At 41.6% G+C, this 20,816-nt stretch overlaps 1 protein-coding gene across 1 annotated transcript in view; it reads left to right on the forward strand.

Moving 5' to 3' along the window:
• The window catches only part of CLIC4 (chloride intracellular channel 4), a 65,995-nt gene that overhangs the window by 30,353 nt on the left and 14,826 nt on the right, over positions 1-20,816 (forward strand). The window contains exons 2-3 of the mRNA XM_043578619.1: positions 6,199-6,308; positions 16,881-17,006. Of these exons, the coding sequence (XP_043434554.1) occupies positions 6,199-6,308; positions 16,881-17,006 (236 nt within the window). The remainder of the gene's footprint in view (positions 1-6,198; positions 6,309-16,880; positions 17,007-20,816) is intronic.

Here is a 20,816-nt window from a genome sequence, read left to right on the forward strand (position 1 = left end):
ATTTTTGAGAGAGCACGAGCGAGGGAGGGACGGGGTGGGGGGGGTGGGGGACGGGATCGGAAGCAGGTAGAGCCTGATGTAGGGTTTGAACTCATGAACTGTGAGATCATGACCTGATCCAAAGTCTGACACTTAACTGAGCTGCCCAGGTGCCCTTTGTGCCTGTATATTTCAAAACCGCTTTTTTGAGATAATGATTCATATAGCATATAGCGCATCCATCTAAAATATACAATTCAGTGATTTTTAGTATATTCGCAGAGTTGTGCAGCCATCACCCCAGTCTGATTTTAGAATATTTTCATCACTCCAGAAAAACATCCCTTTTTATCCAACCTTTCCTTCCTTCCTGCTCCACAGAAGCCCTAGGTAGGGAACCACTAATCTACTTCCTGTCTCTCTACATTTGCCTGTTTTTTACATTTCATATACATGGAATTATACGCTATATGGTTTTTGGTGACGGCTCCTTTCAGTTAGCATAATTTTTCAAAGTTCATCCAATTTAGAGTGTATATCAGTACCTTATTGCTTCTTCCTGTTGAATAATACTCCATTGTATGGATATACCACATTTTCTACATTTTAAATTTTGCTTTCTAATTTTAATACTTCTGAGAGACTTCTGCTTCTGGAAAGATAGAGTAGATAAATTGCTTTTTGTCTGTTTTTTGTTTTTTAGTTTTTGTTTTCTGTCTCAATATATCCCAGACCCGGAGCTATAGGAGCCGGCAGCCTAGAAACACCAACAGGTGCAGACAAAAACCTTTCTAACAGAAGTCTGCTCTCCCTGGCCAAAGAACCAGGAACGGGCAGCCTAAGCTTGAGACGGAAAGTTTTTAGGGGTGCCTGGGTGACTCAGTCCGTTAAGCATCCGACTTCGGCTCGGGTCCTGATCTCACGGTCTGTTCAAGCCCCGCATCGGGCTCTGCGCTGACAGCTTGGAGCCTGGAGCCTGCTTCGGATTCTGTGTCTCCCTCTCTCTCTGCCCCTCCCCTGCTCATGCTCTGTCTCTCTCTGTCTCAAAAATAAATAACATTTATAAAAAAAAAATTTTTTTTTAAATAAAGTGTCTGTGTGTAGGTAAGAATCATAAAGTGAGACCATCCCATATGGGCCTTAAGAGAAGGAACTGTGTGGTGGGGCGGGGGGCAGAGGGGAGCTTGGGGGGCTCAGTCAGTTGAGCAGCTGACTTCGGCTCAGGTCATAATCTGGCAGTTCGTGAGTTCGAGCCCCGCGTCGGGCTCTGTGCTGACCACTCAGAGCCTGGAGCCTGCTTCGGATTCTGTGTCTCCCTCTCTCTGCCCTTCCCCGTTCACAGTCTGTCTTTCTCTGTCTCTCTCAAAAAAAAAAAAAAAAAAAAAAAAAAAGCTGTGACCTTGCCCCTACCCATAGCAGCAAAGGCCAAGCGGTTAGCCCAGACATCCCCTCTGGTGGTGGCCTATAACTTAACAAGTCCTTTATCGATCTGCATTGGGTGGTCTCCGGTGGGTGGCTGTTACAAACAGTGCTTCACTGCTCCTCTGTCTCTGGGCATCTGTATACATGTTTCTACAGAATAAATTTATAGAAATGAAATTATTGGATTAATAGCATAAACGAAGCCTTCAAACATAACTGTTTGATGGATGGCATCAAAATATGAAAACATATAGGAAATAGCACATTTTCAGTCTACGTTTTCTCTGTTCAGAGGGAGTGATTTCTATCCAGCCTTTCTGTCCAGTGATTCTGTCCTCTGTGCCTTCCATTTGGCAGTTTAAGCTCATCCTTTGAGCTCTTTTCTTTTTTGGTTGCGAAATTTCCATCTCGTTCTTCTTTACACCTTCTACTTCTTGGCTGAGTCTGTGTTTTCATTTGTTTCAGGCTGGTCTTCCTTGCTCCTTGAAGCACTTTTATTACGGCTGCTTTAAAATCTTTGTCAGCAAATTTTAACATCTCCATCATCCTGATGTCCGCGTTGTTGGTTGCCTTTTTTCATTCAGTTTGATACAGTTCTTTGTATGACAAGCGATTCTTGCTTGAAACCGGTACCTTTTCATATTATGTTAGGAGATTCTGGCTCTTGTTTAAACTTTGTTTAAACTTCCCTAACACTCAAATAAGACTTCTGTGACACTGCTGTGGAGGGGGCTGGGAGGAAGAAGGGCAACAACACTGCCTGGTTACTGTCAGAGACTGAATGTCTACAGTGGCCTCCCCTGATACCCCAGTGGGGTGGCCTCATTACCTCTGGTTGATGGTGAATGTCTGACTGCTCTGTACTGGGCCTCCTCTGACGTGCACCCGAGCGGGGGGGAGTAGGGCTTCCTCTTCCTGGCAGGGTTGGAAGCCCTGGCGCCCCCCTTGACCCTCTTGGCCACCATCCTGGCGAGGGCATGACAGCCTTCACAGGGTTGATTACATTACATTGGGAATAAAAATGCAGATTATAAAAGTTATGTAGGGTGCGATCACATATTTTAAAAAAAATTTTTAACATTTATTTATTTTTGAGAGAGAGAGAGAGAGAGAGAGAGACAGCACAAGAGGGGGGAGGCAGAGACAGAGAGAGACACAGAGCACAAGTGGGGTGGGGGGAGGCAGAGATGGAGGGAGACACAGAATCCGAAGCAGGCTCCAGGCTCCGAGCCATCAGCAGAGCCCGACACGGGGCTCGAACTCATAGACTGTGAGATCATGACCTGAGCCAAAGTCAGACACTTAACCGACTGAGTCACCCAGGCACCCCAACGATCACATATTGGAAAAAGAAAAGTAGTATGTACATAGAAAATAAAAATTCAGGAGAATAAGGAACAAACTAGTGAATGTTTCAAAGGTAGAGGAACCTGACTTTCTGTAGTGTTTCAATTTTTATTTATCTTTAACATCATGAATGTACTGTTAGAAGCAGTAAAAAGCAAGGTTTTTTTTTTTAAACATACTTTCTTAGATGCTATTGTTAGATATACCTATGTGTTAATTTTTATTATAATAAAGAACTGGGTATGGAATAAAGGTATCTTGATCTCCAGCATATAATGCGTTCCACTATACCACAATGTCCTCCTCAGTCCATTGTACCAATAGGTTATGTTCAACGTAGTTCATATTGAAGAGTGTAATTCTGATCCTTTAACTTGAATGAATTTTATTGAAATGTTTAAATGGAATTTTATTACAACACGGATTAAAGGAGGAAGTCTTTGACTTGTGACTTCTAGAAATCCGAGTTTTTCCAGTTTCACTGTATGTATACTTGATGAAAACATCCTTTTAGTAGCTCCCAATCTTATGCTGTTAAAAGCTCAGAAAAACTTGTAGTTGGCAATATTTCTCATTTGAATTGTCCTGAGTTTTGGCCTTAGTTAATGAAAAGCAGTTTTTCAGATCTGCTTTAAAGAGCGCACATACTTTTATTTGTGTTTGTATAAGAGAATCGTATAAGGCGTGTGGGATGCATAACAAGCGTCAGACATGCCCGAGAGGGGAGTAAGTGCGCGAAGGCAGAGGGGCATTCGTGTCCTGACTGGGTCTTCACGCAGCGTCCCCGTCCCAGGGTGCTTCTGTCTCTACTGTCGCATATGCTCTGCGGACTGTCATAGGGGTTATGGTGCGGTGTTTCTGATCTGTAGCCAATCGCTGCTTACATCCGGCTTGCCTTCGGTTGAATGTCTTTCCAAGTGGCTCTATGTAACATCCTTATTACAACTTCTCTACCAATTTAATAATTTTACACTCCTATGGCAGACTTTTTGGGAAATTATAGTTCATTTCGTAGATTAAACAAATGGAATAGGACAAAGCGAGTCAGACTTGTTCTTTGGCTACCAAACTATACTGCTTTTTTAGGAAGTCTGAAGTTTGGTATACTTTTTCTTGTAGTTATATATTTAAGTTTATTTATTTTGAGAGAGAGAGTGAGCAAGGGAGTGGCAGAGAGGAGAGAGAGAATTCCAAGCAGGCTCTGCACTGTCAGCACAGAGCCCGATGCAGAGCTCAAACTCGCAAGCTGCAAGTTCATGACCTGAGTGGAAACCAAGAGTAGGATGCTTAACCGACTGAGCCAGCCAGGCGCCCCTCTTGTAGTTACTAAAAAGCATGTTAAAACCAGGAGGGGAAGACAGAACAAAACAAGAATGATAATAAAATTTGAGTATCTAAAGCCACAGCCTTGTGTAAAAATATTAATCCTCAACATATACAGAAAGAGAATACCTTAACTTTTTATTATCTGTGATAAACTCACTTTTATGTTATCAGTGTTCTCTGTGTGTGGGGATAGCCAGCATCCTCAAAAAAGCAGCTTTGTGTACCATTTTGTTACATTGTATCATTGAATGACTTAGTTTTATGAACTGACTCTGCTTTGTCCAAGGAATATCACCTGACCCTTCCCACACCAGTGTTTCTCAGTGTGACTAGCAGGTGCTTTGCTGTGTGATCTCCTTGGGTGCCTATAACAAAATGAGGATTCCTGGGCTCCACCCAAGCATTCTTCTTAATCACAGTCCACAATCTCTGGGTATCAGGCCCAGAAATCTTCTATCCAAACTGCCTTATTTAGGTTATTATTATTGTTTTGAATTTCATTTTAGAGAGAGTGTGAGAGCAGGGGAGAGAGGCAGAGGAGAGAGAGAAAAACAATTTTTTTTAAATTTATTTTGAGAGTGAGAGAAGGTACAAGTGGGGGAGGGGCAGAGAGAGAGGAAGAGAGAGAATGCCAAGCAGGCTCTGCACCATCAGGAGAGAGCCTGATGCCGGGCTCCAGCTCACAAACCATGAGATGATAACCTGAGCCCAAGTCGGACACTTAACCATCTGAGCCACCCAGGAGCCCCAAGAGAGAATCTTAAGTAGGTTCAGTGTGGAGCCTGACACGGGGGTGCAATCCCACGACCCTGGGATCGTGACCTGACCTGAAATCAAGAGTTGGATGCTTAACTGAGCCACCGAGGTGCCCCTTATTTAGGTTATTCTTAATCACCTTAAAGTTTAAGAACTAGACCTTCTGCAGGAAGTCAAGATCTGTGCAAGTTGCGGTAACTAGAAATTAACATGAGTCAGTCTGGTTACAATTCTGTATATGTTTTGTTTCTGATAAAGAATGATTTTTATTATTATTATTATTATTATTATTATTTTTTAACCAAGCTTAGTTGTAACTCTCCCATGCTGATAAGGGAAGGGTTCTGGGATCCTCCTTTTATACCCGTGTGTTTTGTTAGTTGTGTTGTGTTTAATCGGTTAACGACTTTATTATTTTTTTTTTTACTCCACCCTATTTCCCCATTAGTTTAGGAATACTTTACTAATGTAGCATTTTACTGAAATGGCTTCTGAATATTTTGAGAGTTACTTTAGGATAATAAATAGTACTTGAATCATTCATCTTTGAATGAGTTGTCGAAAGTTATTTCTGGCTTTTTCCACCCTTTGTGGTGAAGAGGACTGTGTTTCTCCCTAGCAAGTGTTAGAATGTTCTCTTCCAGTATGCTTTCTTTCCCCCCTCCTGTTTCCTCGTCCCCTGTCCCTGCTTTGTAAACTTGGGGGCACATGTGATGGAATTAAAGATTTGTCCCACCGATTTTTAGGAAAATTCTACCTCATCATTGAGCTTGGGGAAGTCATAGTCATCAGCTGCTCCATTCACATTAAGTAGGATTACAAATAGCTTATTATAAAGATATCTTGTTATTCTCTTGCTCCTGAATATGTAAAACAGGATATGGGATTTTTATAATGAGTGTTTTTTAAAGGAGGAGGGGTTGGTGATGATTTTAACTTTTTGGAAATAGACACACCTGTGAATTTCCCTCTTTATGTTGCCTTGTAAAGAATACTGTCTCATAGAACAGGAAATGACTTACGTTTCATACAGTTAATTAAAAGCAAATGAAAAGCCTCAAACTAGCTACATTTTAAGCAGTCATTTTAGCCATATGTCACAAACGACTGCTGTGTCGAACAGTGGTGATTCAGATCATTTCTACCCTTGCAGAAAATTTTCTAGGACGGTGCTATAGTAGACCGGCCATCTTTAAGAAGAGAGGAGGCAAATGAAAGAGCAAAATAACAGAAACCTGAGTTTCCACTCCTTCTGTAATGCAACTTTTGCTATCTTCTTGGACCCCTGATTATAAGTCAGAAGAAAGTCTTTTGTTTTGAATGTCACCCCTCTGACCCTGGTTTTCGATGTTGATTTCTGTTTCCTAGGCTGGGAGTGATGGTGAGAGCATAGGAAACTGCCCCTTTTCCCAGAGGCTCTTCATGATTCTGTGGCTCAAAGGAGTTGTATTTAGTGTCACAACCGTGGACCTGAAAAGGTAAGATTTTGTTGTGGTTGGAAATTAACTTGAGTGTATAGTGTTTTCAGTTTGAGCCTCTCCCCTCCCTGTGTATGTATATGCTCTTTAAAGGAAATACATTTATTAAAGTTCAGCTGATTTGTGGACAAATTTAACTTGTGTAAGTATTATGGATAACTCACAATATCAGTAAATTGCATTTACTGGCCACTCAGTCTTTTTAGGAAATTACTGTATCCTTACTCTTAACTTCAAGACCAGCACCAGGATCTTTGACTTTCCAGTGTAAACGTGGAACTATGAAGAACTTTCTAAGCAGACAGCTTCTTCATTTACAAGGTGCTAAACTCATGGTGTATATTATCTGGATCCTTCAAGACAAGAGTGGGATGTTAGGAGGACGAATATGACTGTGGGCTATTTTATTTATTCTCCTTTACAGGGAACTGTCTGTAATAGGATTTTAACCACATTTGGTTAAATATAATTGTGAAATAAGAGCCATTATCCATGGCCCTGTGATTATTCTTGCTCGGTGAAGAGTTGTTTCTAACTCTGCCTCCACAGGCCCAAGTGGAGAGGACTGGGAAGGGCCCTGATAGGTAATAGGCTCCTTGTGTTCAGGAGCCCCTCTGTTCTTCCTCAGCAAATAGGCTCGACGTGAAGAACATTCATACTTAGGAGAAAAGAAGAGATTGGTTTATTTATTAAAAAGAATTTTTTTTTTAATGTTTACTTAGAGAGAGAGCGAGCGCACAAGTGGGGGAGGGGCACAGAGAGAGGGAGATGCAGAATCCGAAGCAGGCTCCAAGCTCTGAGCTGTCAGCACAGAGCCCAATGCGGGACTCGAACCCACAGACTGCAAGATCATGACCTGAGCTGAAGTCGACGCTTAACCGACTGAGCCCCCCAGGCGCCCCAAAAAGATGAGATTTAAATCAAGGGTTAAGAACAGTTATAACAAAAGGAAATCTAGGATTGGGCAGTGGAAATGTATGCCTCTTGCACACATGCAACAACATGGCTTGTTGCTCATTTTTTTAAGCATTATCAGTCACGAACAGCGTCCAGGAAAAAAACATGGGTGGCAGAAGTCAGGCATGTTATCCCTCTGGGCGTCACAAAGCGAGACTTTTATCATCCCATTTCCAGTTCCAGGCTAGCATTCCCTGCATTTCGGTCGGTAGCTTAAACTTGATTCTTTACTTACTTACTGCCAGTGCCCTTATTTGAGATTTTGGAGTCTTAAAATTTATTTACTGAAAATAATCCAGGAAGTCGTCCAGGAACCCGTTAATTATGTGTATGAAGGCAGAGGTAAGGTAAGCCTTTGGGGACGGTAAGAGTTAAAACTATAGTCTGTTTCAAAGGTGTGCCACCTCATATTGGACAGAGCTGGTGGAAGAATGAAATAATTCAAGTAGTTCCCCTTCTATGACTGTTCCCCCCCCCCCCCCATGCATTCAAAAAGCAAGTTTCCCAGTGTAACTTCTAAAAATAGCCCATGCTACCAGGCACACACCCTTACTGTGTCTTAAAATACACGGATTTCTCCTATTCCATTTTTGGCTTGGAGCAAGTGAGTTGGCGGCCGTGCTTCGAAAAAGCCTTCTTTGAGCAGCTCAACACAGTGCGTGATTGTGGCACAGACCGGCAACAGTGCCATAAACGAAGGGAGTCTGGTTCAGGAAAGGAAGTGAGCTCATAATGGCTCTTTCACTCTTCCTGTACAAACTCTTGACGGCATTATTTCTGTACGTGGATTGATATTTGCGGATGTGTATGTGTCTCAGAGTAATATACGCTGCGTGTGGAAAGTGACACGTGGCAAGTAGGATTGAGGGATTCAAGGCTCCCTCATTAGTGAGTATTACCCCCCAGAGAAGATGTCTGTTTCTTTCCTAGGCTTTGTGTGAAACCAACAGCTCTTGACACTGGAGCCTGTATTTCGTAGTTTCCTTCAGAAATCTTGGGTCTACAGTACATCCAAAACCTTCTCAAGGGCAATTGTATATATAAGGAGTACCTGGTAACGAATCCGTGCCACCTCCAGCCCCTGGTCAGCAGCTTCCGCTTCACAGATACCGTCGCATCTAGGTTTGGTCTTTATCCTTCCAGACCTTTTCAGTGAGTTAAGACACTTAAAGTCTTGAGTCAGATTTAAAGAGAGTGAACGCTGGCTCAAAACATCGTTGTGAAATGAAGTTGTCACGGAGGAATCAAGCATCCTGTAGTAAAAAAACAAAAAACAAAAAACAACGTACCTCTCACAGTATGTTCTTAACTTTAAAAACTTTAGACAGGACCGTTTCTAAAAAGCTGCGGGGGAGAAAATGCCTACGGTGCTGATTTCCCTGCTTTTCCCGGTAATTGTCTATAATTCCTCGGTGAAGACTGCCGACCGCCCCACAAACCAGTGGAGAGCAGTGGGACTCAACTGAGAGCTATTTCGGGGCCCACTCTGTGCTCTGAAAAAATTATTGTTCCGTGACATTTCATCCATAAGAACAAGCCAGTTTCTCGTTCTGGCAGTGTATGACACGTTCTCTTTGAATCTCAATTGATGTTAATGACTGTGCTGGTGGTATTCATGAGCCCCTGTGAGGCTTAGAACAATCCCCCTCGGCTTGCCTGCCAGTGCTGCCTTAATGCTTTAGTGGGAGTCATTCCTAAACCTCATTTTCTGTGCATGCTGCAATTGTATTGCAGAATTGGAGATTAAAAAAAAAAAAAGTGCTCAGGCTTCAGAAGGAATTTGGGCTTTACATCAGCCACCATTTAAGCAAGATCTTCAGATGAATAGAAACGAAAATATTAAAATTGGGAGCATATTTGAAGGTGTTATCACATGTCATCAAATGGGGAGCAATGGATTAGGGATAGAGACCTGGTTCCGTGTAGAGAGAGCCCTGTCACTTATTTCCGTGGGACCTCGGGCAAGATGCCTCGTCTCCTCTGGAGGTCAGTTACCTTGTTTCTAAATTCAGGAAAAAGGAAGGAAAAAATCAGATTTCCCCAGTGTCTACTGTGTCCTCAACACTGTTCAGGGTACTTTTTACTACTCATCAAACCATTTTCAGACACTTCTGTTGAATAGAATTCATTGTCTTATATCATACTGGCTGGACAGGTTTGTGGCAGTGATGAAAATCTTTGAAGACTTCTGCTACCTTCATTATACTTAATTATAAAAATTTTAAATCAACGATTAGCATCTTTGGAGCACAGATAAGCCTGAGAGGCAGGCAAGGGGAGGAGAAAGAAGGAAGAATGACAACAGTAGACTCCCCATCCCCCGTCTCTCTATCTCTGTCTCTGTCTCTGTCTCTCTCTCTCTCATACACACACACACACACACACACACACACACACACACACACACACACCCTGTTCACATGCTGAGACCCTGACTTGGATATATCTAAGTGTGGCCATATGTTGTCACATATTTGTTAGGTAAGCTTTTCTAGTTTTGGGGAATGAGAGGAGAAATGATAACGTTAAGAAATGAACCTTTTTTTAAGTTTACTTATTTATTTTGAGAGAAGATGCACGTGCGGGAGGAGCACACAGGGAAGTGGCTGGGGGAGAGAATCCCAAGCAGCGGAGTCAGACGTGGGGCTCAAACTCATGAACCGTGAGATCACGACCTGAGCCCAAATCAGGAGTTAGACGCTTAACCAACTGAGCCACCCAGGCGCCCTAGAAATTAGCTTTTTGTTGTCAAAGTGGTGGTATATTACCAGTGAATAAAATCCCTCCTCTGTGATGTTCTCTGAGAAAATAAATAAATTGGAGAAGACTGCTTTTAAAAATCATGGGAGATATGGGGCGCCTGGGTGGTTCAGTCGGTTAAGCATCCGACTTTGGCTCAGGTTATCTCACGGTTTGTGAGCTCAAGCCCCGCATCGGGCTCTGTGCTGACAGCTCAGGGCCTGGAGCCTGCTTCAGATTCTGTCTCCGTCTCTCTCTGCCCCTCCCCTGCTCATGCTCTGTCTCTGTCTCTCAAAAATAAATAAACATTTTAAAAAAATTTATTAAAAAAAGTCTGGGAAATACATGTTCCCATTTTCCCATTTCCACCGTAAACTCTGAAACTTGCCTATCATTTGCATTGTCATAAATGATTTCCTTCTGCTTCACATGCTGATACACCATTCGTAAGGGACTGTGTAAGACTCACTTGTAAGTTGCCATAATAATAGCATAAAGTTTTGGAAGATTATTATGACAGTTTAAACTTTAACGATTTTGTAATCATTTAACAAGTTACCACGGAGCTATAAAACTGATAGTTCTGCGTATTCTTGAGAGGCATTTATAGACTCAGAACAAAATCTGATTTCTAGATTCTTCAGGTAGTTTGCTTTTGTTATCCTGTCTCTGTGATTCTACCCTTCTGAAAACTGTCTTCAGCAAGTTGAGAGATCAGTTTGGTTTCCAGGTGGTGACAACAGTGTGAATGACACATGCAGAGAGACTAAATGGAATGGAACGGGCCAGCCTTTTAGAGAAATCATCCATTGTCTGCTACTGGCCAGTCAGGAAGGTACAGACTCCATTCTTTCCCTTTGTAAAGTTGACTTGAGCGACACGAAGCCCTTGTTACCATGACAAATCAAGATGTGTGTCTCATGAACGCATTATGAATCATATGTACACCCCATGTGTAGTGTTTTGAGCGGGGGGGAAGCGTCAGAAATACGGAGAGAGAGACAGACAGCCACGGACAGTCATAGAGAGAGAGCTTCACTGCGACGTCTTTATGTTCTTTTTCAAAATGACTTCAAAGATGGTAAATCCTGTTGAGGTGGTTAAGAGCTGAATTAGAAAAATGGATTAATGGTGGATGTTCTTCTAAACTTAGCGTCAACTCTATAAACTGTGTTGATGAACTCTCTTAAGAATTATTGAAGTTGGGTTTGAAACCATTTCGTGGGTGCTGTTTTGTTTTAACATGATTGCTCCACAGACTGACACTAAAGTAGACGAAGGTTTAGCAGCATACCACATTTTAATCAAAAGAAAATCCTTTAACTGGTTGAATTGGGACACATAGGCAAATGCTTAGTAATTGGGACCTTGGCGTGTATGTTTTGGTGAATCCACGACTCATTCATTCAGTTGGTGACTTTAATATTAGACTATAGCAAACATAGAGAAGAATAATTAATAGGAGTACAGTGTTCTGAAACCAAGGATTTTTGGTGTTAACTTTTTCCCCCCATAATTTCCATACATACAGTGTTCAATATTCTCTTGATTTGTATGGATGAATTTTATGTCTTGAAAATCAGTACCGTCAAAAGGAACTCAATTAAGAATATAAGGTCTACATACTTAGTATTTTTGTTTTCTCCGTTTAGTGGAGTCAGCTAGTTACAGATAGGTCACCTTTAAGAACCGGCTCCAGTGTCCTAGGACTATACTGTGCTCATCTTCTAAGAAGCAGCTGGACCTGAGTCACCTGCCCGGTGTTCTCCAATTGTTGCAAGTGTACTGAATTAACTTTCAATTGAAGTTAAGCCACTTAAGTTGCTTAAAGTATTAGGTCCTATGAGGTTCCTCCTCTGTCTCTTGTATTCGTTTGTTTCTCTTTATTTTTCCTTTTCTTCATCTAGAAGCAAAACGGGAGAGAATAGAATCTGTTTGTTCATCTACTATGACAAAGAAAAAAAAGACTACTCAGATAAGTAACATTAAAAAAAAAAGAAAAGACACCTCAAACATTGAAGAGTATTTGTGCTCTTAAAGCACGAATTATATGCACTTTGCTTTTTCTAGATGTCACTTAAGGAAAACATTTGAATGGGCTTGAATGAATCGTTGAGTATTTATTAAAGGGCTTTTATGAAATAAGCCAAGGATGGCCTGAAATGTTTAGCCGTTGCCCGTGTTTCAGTTTCATGTCTGTCACGTTGCGCTTCTGAAATGTTAAGTTTCTGTGGAGCATCTGTAAGGTGAACCTGGTGGGTCAAACAACACCTGAGGCCTTGGAGTGCCAGGGGAGATTCTGCTTGGTTGATGACCTGATAAAGCTTCTAAGTCACCTCAGTGTTTGCAACTTGAACATTTATTTGAAGTCCGCTATTCTGTTGAGAGGCATTCAAGTTTCTTCTCAAATTTACTTTCACTTGGGGTAAGGACCTAACATGGTTCTCCTTCATGTCAACACTTAATCCTGGAAAATAGTTTCGTCACCTTTGGTTTTTCAAAATCTAGATAGGCTTTTGGCAGAAACAAAACGGACTATCCACTAGTCCCTAACATGAACAGAAAATTGGTAGTCGCGTGCCTGGTTTCACTTTACTTATAAGCCTCTATTAATCAGATTTCTTATTACCAGTCAGCTAATGCTACATAACCGGTTCTGAACCATCAGACTCAAGTAGAGTTTAAAAACCGCCTGTCTCATCTCCTGCAGAATGCTTAGTGTGCTACTGAAAGCCGTCATGGATTTCCTTTGCGTACTTTGGTTTAGTTCACTTTCATAGGCCTTATTTGATTTGATCTTCACAGGCAGAGCAGGGCTTATGTCCGCAGTGCAGAGGAGGAAATCCAGAGGCCGTGATTTCCTTAGTCACATAGCTGGTGGATGGATGGCATAACTATTCAATTTGAGACTTTAACCACATCCTTTTGATTCAGTCTTTGGCTCTTTCTTCTCTGCCATGCCAACTTTATCCCTCCTCTAATAAATTTGTTTGGAGAGCTAAAAGCTGTTACAATTTATTATAGAAGTAATAGCTGTTACTTATTTTGCTGCCCTCCCTCCATGTTGTTTTAAAGCATCAGTCCCTTTCTTCCCCTTTGTCTAACTCTACCCTGTTCATGAAAAAATTATTTGTGAAACACACAGACGTATGTTGTTATTACCTTACATTTAGGCATTAATCGACCGCTAGTCATAAAAATGCGGATGGATAGGTTTTATAACGTGGGAACAAAACAAGTCTTTTTTTTAACTTTAAAATGTTGAGATTTGAAAATAAATTGTTTAAACCCTGAACTGTTAGGGTTTCTGGACCGTTGGTAATGTACAGGGTCTTCCCGAGTTGAGCAGGAAATGGAGGGTAGCTGGGAACAGTCGTGAGCTGTGAGCTGGAACGTGAGGGGGCTTGAAGACCAAAGGTGACACGGCCGTGGACCTGCCGGGCCCGTTGGTGATCACAGATGAACAGATGGTCAGGGTGAGGCGTGAAAAGGGATAACTGAACAAACCAAAGAAATGACACCTGGAAAAGGACCTGCTCCGACCTGGATACTTACATGAGTTCGGGAGTCTCACAGGGTCCACCGCTGTTTAAATATGTGTGCAGCCGGAAGACTGCTCAGCTTTCATGATTCCAGTCATTTTGTGCTCAGCTTTACCTTTTCAGACCAAAGTATGCACAGGAAAGGAATCAGAATTGCACATCAAATCAGATTTTGACTTTTAAAAGTCCTCTTTTATTTTTTATTTTTTTAATTTTTTTTTTCAACGTTTATTTATTTTTGGGACAGAGAGAGACAGAGCATGAACGGGGGAGGGGCAGAGAGAGAGGGAGACACAGAATCGGAAACAGGCTCCAGGCTCTGAGCCATCAGCCCAGAGCCCGATGCGGGGCTCGAACTCACGGATCGCGAGATCGTGACCTGGCTGAAGTCGGACGCTTAACTGACTGCGCCACCCAGGCGCCCCTAAAAGTCCTCTTTTAGAGCTTCGGTTCTTACACAAGTCATAGAAAATACGTCTTCTTTTTCTTTGGCTTGAAAGGGACATGGGCTCTAGAGCTTGGGTTCAGGGGGCTTGGAGTTAGAAAATTTGGACTAAGCAGACATTAATAAGTCTCTTTGTTTTTGGAATGTAGTCATAAGGAGATGAAGGAGATGAAGTGCTTTCTAAACCTAAATGGGGGTGTAGGGAGAAAAAAAAGGAGAGGGACAGAGAAGGAATATGAATAAGACCAAGGGAAATTGATAAGCTGGGATGAGATGTTGGGGCACACTCTGTTTTAAACATTATTTTCAGTGACAAAGTATTTCACCTTCATGATGCATTAAAAGACATCCTTTAAGGGGCACCTGGGTGGCTCAGTTGGTTGAGTGTTCTACTCTTGCTTTTGGCTCAGGTCATGATCTCACAGTTCATGGGTTTGGGCCCATGTCTCTCTGTCTCTCAAATAAACATTAAAAAAAAAAAAAGGGTGAACTTTAAAAACAAAAGATATCCTTTTAAATTCTGTGCATTTGTGATAGGGAAGGGCTATAATAGTATGTGGGGGAAAAGTTGCTTGAAGCAATATATTGCTTTTTTAACATTTAAGTTTCTTAAGGTTTATCTTTTTAATTGTGAAACTTTTCAAACATACAGAAGAATAGAATAAACTTCCCCACAACTTCAGCTCAGTTATCAAGATTTTACCCATTTGCTGTGTCCCTATTTTTTCTAATAAGTTTCAAAGCAAATCCCACTGTTATTCCAACCCTGCACCCTTCGCTGTATGTCTCCAAATAGGGACATTTTCTTACCCAACCACACTGCCATTATCACATCTAGTCCCCGGCATATGATCCGATCTCCCTGGTTGTCTCCATAGTATCTTTTTTCTTTGACTGCTTTCTTCAAATCAGGATCTAAACAAATTCTACTCATTACATTTGGTTGTTATGTCTTTTAAATTTTTCTTAATCTGCAACAGTCCTTTCCAACCCCCATTTGTGACTTTTTTCCCTCATGCCATTGCCTGGTGGAAATCCATTCCACTGAACTGCAGAACGTCCCAAATTTCTGTATTTGGCTGGTGGCTTCTTTGTGGTATCATTTAACTTTGTTCAGCAACTCCTCATGTTTCCTGCGAATGAACTTTTTGGTCTCAGAAGTCCTTTATACACTTAAATTATTTGAGGACCTCAAAGAGCTTTCAATTGTGTAGGTTGTATCTGTCAACTTTACTGTATTAGAAATTAAAGCTGAGAAATTTAAAAAACATTTACTAGTTAGAACAATCATGAACCTATTATTATCACAAAAAATATGTCTCAAAAAATGTATTTTCCAAAACAAAAGAAGAGTGGCATTGCTTTCCATTTGCGTACATCTCTAATGTCTGCCTTAATACAAGACAGATTCTCTTATCTGTTTCTGTATACGTTACCTTGTGACATCACACACCAGGTAGTCTATGGATAACTCTGTAGGCATGAAAGAATGAGGGTGAAGAAAGTAAGTGACGTGTTAGTATTATGAGAATGGTTTTGACTTTATGGACCACCTGGTGAAAGGGTCCCCTAGACCACATTTTAAGAGACAGCTGCCTTAAGAGACTTGATTCTAGATTCAGGGTCAACTTTTTTGTAAGGGTACCTCATAGATGGTGATGTACGCTCCGCATTTTATCATTAGGATCACACTGTATTGGGTCATATTATTGATTCTAGGATTCGCTGATGGGTTCAGGCGAGCCACTGTGATTTTTAATAGGGTGGTACCAGTGTTCCGTGGTATTAGTAGCTGTAAGTATCCAATTTTGCCGTCTTTATCAGTGTTCTGTATATTTTCAGTTTTCCCTAATTAATAGGAAGGAAATGTCGTCATAGTTTCCTCTTGAATTTCTTTGGTAATTGGTTTTTTGTTTTGTTTTTACATTTTTCCACGTGTCCACTTATTTTATCTATCGTGTATCAATTTCTTTTGACTCCGACCTGTTTGACTTGTTGATGGCTTTTTAATGAATTTGGACAAAATTCTCATCTAATACGTATTTTAGGCCTTTCCTGTTCGCTATCCTGTTTTGCCCTTTCTGTGTCGCATCTTACTTTTGGTTATGCTATCTCTTACGTACTGAAGTCCTTTTGACTGGTGATCTCTTTCCTCGCTGAGAGTGGACTTCTAGGAAAGTGGAAGATTGGTAGCACTGAATTGGAATCTTGTAGTTGGAAAAGGCTGTATGAATCAGCTGCTCTTGTTCCGTGTTTTACAAAAAGAAAAGGAAGACCTAGAAAAGTTATGGTTTACGCCATGTCTACACGAGTGGGTGCCAGCGTTGAGACTAGAGACCGTTTTCTCTCAGTTCTGCCACCGTTCCTTTCTTTTTTTGAAATTTTTTTGAAATGTTATTTATTTTTGAAGGAGAGAGAGAGAGAGAGAGAGAGCACGAGTGGGGGAGGAGCAGGGAGAGAGGGAGACACAGAATCCAAAGCAGGCCCTAGGCTCTAAGCTGTCAGAACAGAGCCAGACTTGGGGCTCGAACTCACAGACTGTGAGGTCATGACCTGAGCCGAAGTCGGACGCTTCACCGACTGAGCCACCCAGGCGCCCCTCTGCCACTGTTTCTAATAAGCACTTCCGTTAAATTTGGAGTGAGAATGGGGGACTTGTCTTTTAGTTAAAAATCAAAGATTTCTGATTTTCTTACCATGAATTTTGTGCTTTGTGAAGGTTCGCGTCGTCTTAGAAGAGCAGTGCAGCTGTTGTACTTAGTGGAAAAAGTACTATTTCTTATTCATTTTTACATACTTTAACATTTCGAACCACTCTGAGTATTTAAAGTATTGTTGCCTTCCCAGAGTAGAAAATGATCCAGTTTTGACCACTGTTTTGCCCAACAGGAAGCCTGCTGACCTGCAGAACTTGGCTCCTGGGACCCACCCACCATTTATAACTTTCAACAATGAAGTCAAAACGGATGTAAATAAGATTGAAGAATTTCTCGAAGAAGTCTTATGCCCTCCCAAGTGAGTATCAAAGAAAATGCGCACGGAAGTATTGCCATCTTTTTAAAGTTTGGTCTTTTCTGTCCCTTGGGGCCCTTTCTCTGGATGGTCCTGGGGTCAAACTCTTACTGCAAGCATTAAGGTGCAGTGGCTGGGCTTCCCTTCATTCATTATAATTCATGCTCCACAGAGGTCAGAACTGGCTTCTGTCAGAACTGGCTTCTGGCTCGGCCAATAAGCCTAGCTAAGAGCACACACTGAAGGTGGGTTTGAGACGTGGGAGCTACGTTAGGTTAGCTCTGGTTATTTGAGGGGTAGTGGTCCCAAACTGAGAAGTTTGGGAAGGAGAAGAGATGGAGAGAGAGGTTCAGATGGAACCTAGCCAGAATGGCTAAGCAGGAGTGTGGAATACATTGCTGGGGGATTCCTCATCAGGGCATTTTAAAGGCAGCTGTCTAAAGCTGTCACCCAAGGGAATTGACTCTTCAGACTGTGTCCCTGGGATTCAGTTTTTATTTATGTATTTCTTTGAGCCGTTATAGATTTCTAGGCCCTGCACATTAGCCCACGTGGTTAATGATTTTGAAGTACTCAACTATATTTCCTACAATGTGAGGTACACTTAAAGGACAGATGGACTGTGGTGACAGTTACCCGCATTGCACATGTGCAGTGTTGCATCCTACTATAATCCTGGCGTAGGTTCAATGCATTATGGATTTCTTTTAGACTTTTCTGGTGCCATCATCCTGAAAACAGAACTGTTTTTCTTCTGGCCTGGGGCTTTCTTGCTAGTTGATCTGACTTTTACTCGCCATATCCAGATAAATTTCCCAGGAATGGGATTATTGGGTCAGAGGGTTCTAAAACAATTGTTTCCTCAGAACTCACTCGCTCATTTATGCTACAGCCAAAGCCCTCCGAATACAGTAGTGAGTAAGACACAGTTCCTACCCTCAGGAAGCGCGGTCCCTTATGGATGGAGGGGGGGTGGGGGCATGGTGAAGGGAAGTGAGTGGAGGCAGGAAAGGCTTTAGAAAAGAGACAATACCTGGCTTAAGCTTTAATGAACAAAAAGTGGCATCCTGCAGGTGAACGGAGGAGAGAGATGGGCAGTCTAGGCTTTCCACAACTGTAGCGACGATTTTCATTACTCCTTCTTGTTGTTTTTCTCAGAGGGAACAGACATTAAGATAATAGATAATAGTAGAACTAATATCAAAAATACTCAAGTTTCTTCGCATTCAGTGTTCTGTGAGACATCACAGCTTCTTGAATCAGACCTGGAAAATAAACATTTTCACTTTGCTTTTTATATACAGAAATTTCAGCTCCATTTTGTTTGGGCATGTTCACAGAGATACTCTAACCAGAGATGGTCTTTTCTTTCACTTTAAATAATTTAAAACTTGGAAAACTTTCTAAAAAAAAATCAGTAAAGAAAAAAAAAAGTATCTGGAGATCTTTCTGTCCTAAAAGGTTCACAATGTGCTGAATTCTCTCTAAGGGTATTTTTTAAAAATCATTTTATTTTTTTTCATCATGCTAAATGTACTCTTTTTTTTTTTTTTTTTTGAAATGTTTATTTTGAGAAAGAGAGTGAGAGCGTGCATGTGCACAAGTGAGCGGAGGAGAGAAAGGGAGAGAGAGAGGGAGAGAGAAAGGGAGAGAGAGAGAGAGGGAGAGAGAGAATCTCAAGTTGGCTTCACACGGCACAGAGCCCAACAGAGGGCTCGATCTCACAAGTGTGAGATCATGACCTGAGCTGAAATCAAGAGTTGGACACTTAACCACCTGAGCCACCCAGGGGCCCCCTAAGTGTACTCTTTAATCCCCATGCCTTATTCCCATTATATTCCTTGTTTTTATGCTGTAGTTTATATTCTGAAGAGTTTCTTTTTTTAAATTTTTTTATTTTTTTCAATGTTTATTTAATTTTTGAGAGACAGAGAGAGGCAGAGTGCGAGCAGGGGAGGGGCAGAGAGAGGGGGAGACACAGGATCCAAAGCAGGCTCCAGGCTCTGAGCTGTCAGCACAGAGCCCGACGCGGGCTTGAACTCCCGGACCGCGAGATCGTGACCTGGCTGAAGTCGGACGCTTAACCGACTGCGCCACCCAGGCGCCCCATGATGAGTTTTTATGTATATGCATTGGAAAAGCACGTTTGGATGGGCAGGGGCTTCCCCTTACTGGGCCCCGCGGCCCCTACTGTGAGGTGCTGATGAACAGCAGAGTCTCTGTTGGGCACAATTGTTTCTGGAAGATGAGCAGGAGGAGGAAGGAAGTTCTTTCCCGGACCACCACGGGCATCCCTTTCCCTTCCTGTGGTGTTCTAGGGCGTTCAGGGACTGCCCTGGCTCACTGCCTTTCCCCTCAAGGACAAGAAGGTCTTTAGTCCTTAACTACTGCTGACCCTCCTCACTCCCTGATTGAGAGCCTTCGTGTTTCTAGACTGGATGAAGAGAAAAGGCAGAGGAGTTGCCCAAGCTGGCAGACCAGAAGCTAGCATTTCTAATAACATGTTTTTGGCATTTGATGGTACTGAGAACAGAGTGTTTTTTATGCGAGCACTTCTGATTCGATCATGACAAATATAAATACAGGCAACTGCTTGTTCTAGAGTTGTTTAGAATTTAGAGACTAGTGAAGAGCTTAAATCCAAGAATTTTTTTTTTTTTTTTTTCTGGTCTGTGTAACCAGCATACATAGAAGAAACTTTCTCTTTCTTTTCCTCTGGGGAAAGTATTTATAAATATATAACTAATTCCCCTTGCTTGAATTAAGGAACTACTTTGCCAAAAAAGCTTTCAAAAAAGCTTTGAAACTTGGGAGTTTTCACTGAAGCAGACCGGTATACTTGGCTAACTTACTGATAAAAAAAAAAAAATAGAAGGATAGGGGAAGTTAGATAATTTTGAAGATGAGCTCTGTAAAGGGTTATTAATCCTTTTTTTTTTTTTTTAATGTTTGTGTATTTTTGAGAGAGAGCAAGAGAGAGCAGGGGAGGGACAGAGAGAGAGGGAGACATAGAATCCGAAGCAGGCTCCAGGCTCTGAGCTCTCAGCACGGAGACCGACCTGGGGCTCGAACTCACAACAGTCGAGGTCATGGCCTGAGCTGAGGTTGGCCGATCAACCAACTGAGCTGTCCGGGCACCCCTAATCCTGTTTTTGTTGTTTGTTTTTTTTTAAAGTGAGAAATACAATGAAAGTTGAATTTACAGGGATAATTTAATGTGTTGTATACTCAGACTTTATTCTTATATTCACATGAGAAAGCAAATGCCTGAGATCTTTCCTAAAAGGATGGGGGTATTCTTTAGCTAGTCTTACCATTCACAGTCTGTGATGTAATACACAATAAAGGACTGATCTGAAAGTCTTTGTACCCTGGATGCTCATCCCCGTGGTGTTGCTGACAGGTAGCCTTTTGTTAATTACTTGCCTTCCTTTTTGTTAAATGTTGAAATGAAGGTTCTCAGTCGAAGTTTTGCTTTATCAAGCTGTTTGGGAAAGTGAATAATGATGAATTGTTAAAATCCAGTATTTGAGGAAATGCAAAATGAACTGGCAACTGATTTTGGACCTCCTGGTTTAGAATTTGCTTTATCTTTCAGAGACCCCAATCTGTCCTAAAACAAAAGCAAAAACAATACTTGGAGACAGGAAACCTGGGTTTTAGTTTGGCAATACTTTTAACTAGTCTAGGGATTTGGGGACCAAGAATGTAAGCTTTCTGGAATAGAATTTTCTTTTAGGCAAAATGAGAATTTGAGGTGGTCTCTTGTAAGTATTCTATCGATTAAATAGTACAAATTTAATGGTTTGTCTT

The sequence above is a fragment of the Prionailurus bengalensis genome, chromosome C1 (genome assembly GCF_016509475.1).
Source record: "Prionailurus bengalensis isolate Pbe53 chromosome C1, Fcat_Pben_1.1_paternal_pri, whole genome shotgun sequence".
Classification (NCBI taxonomy): Eukaryota; Metazoa; Chordata; class Mammalia; order Carnivora; family Felidae; genus Prionailurus; species Prionailurus bengalensis.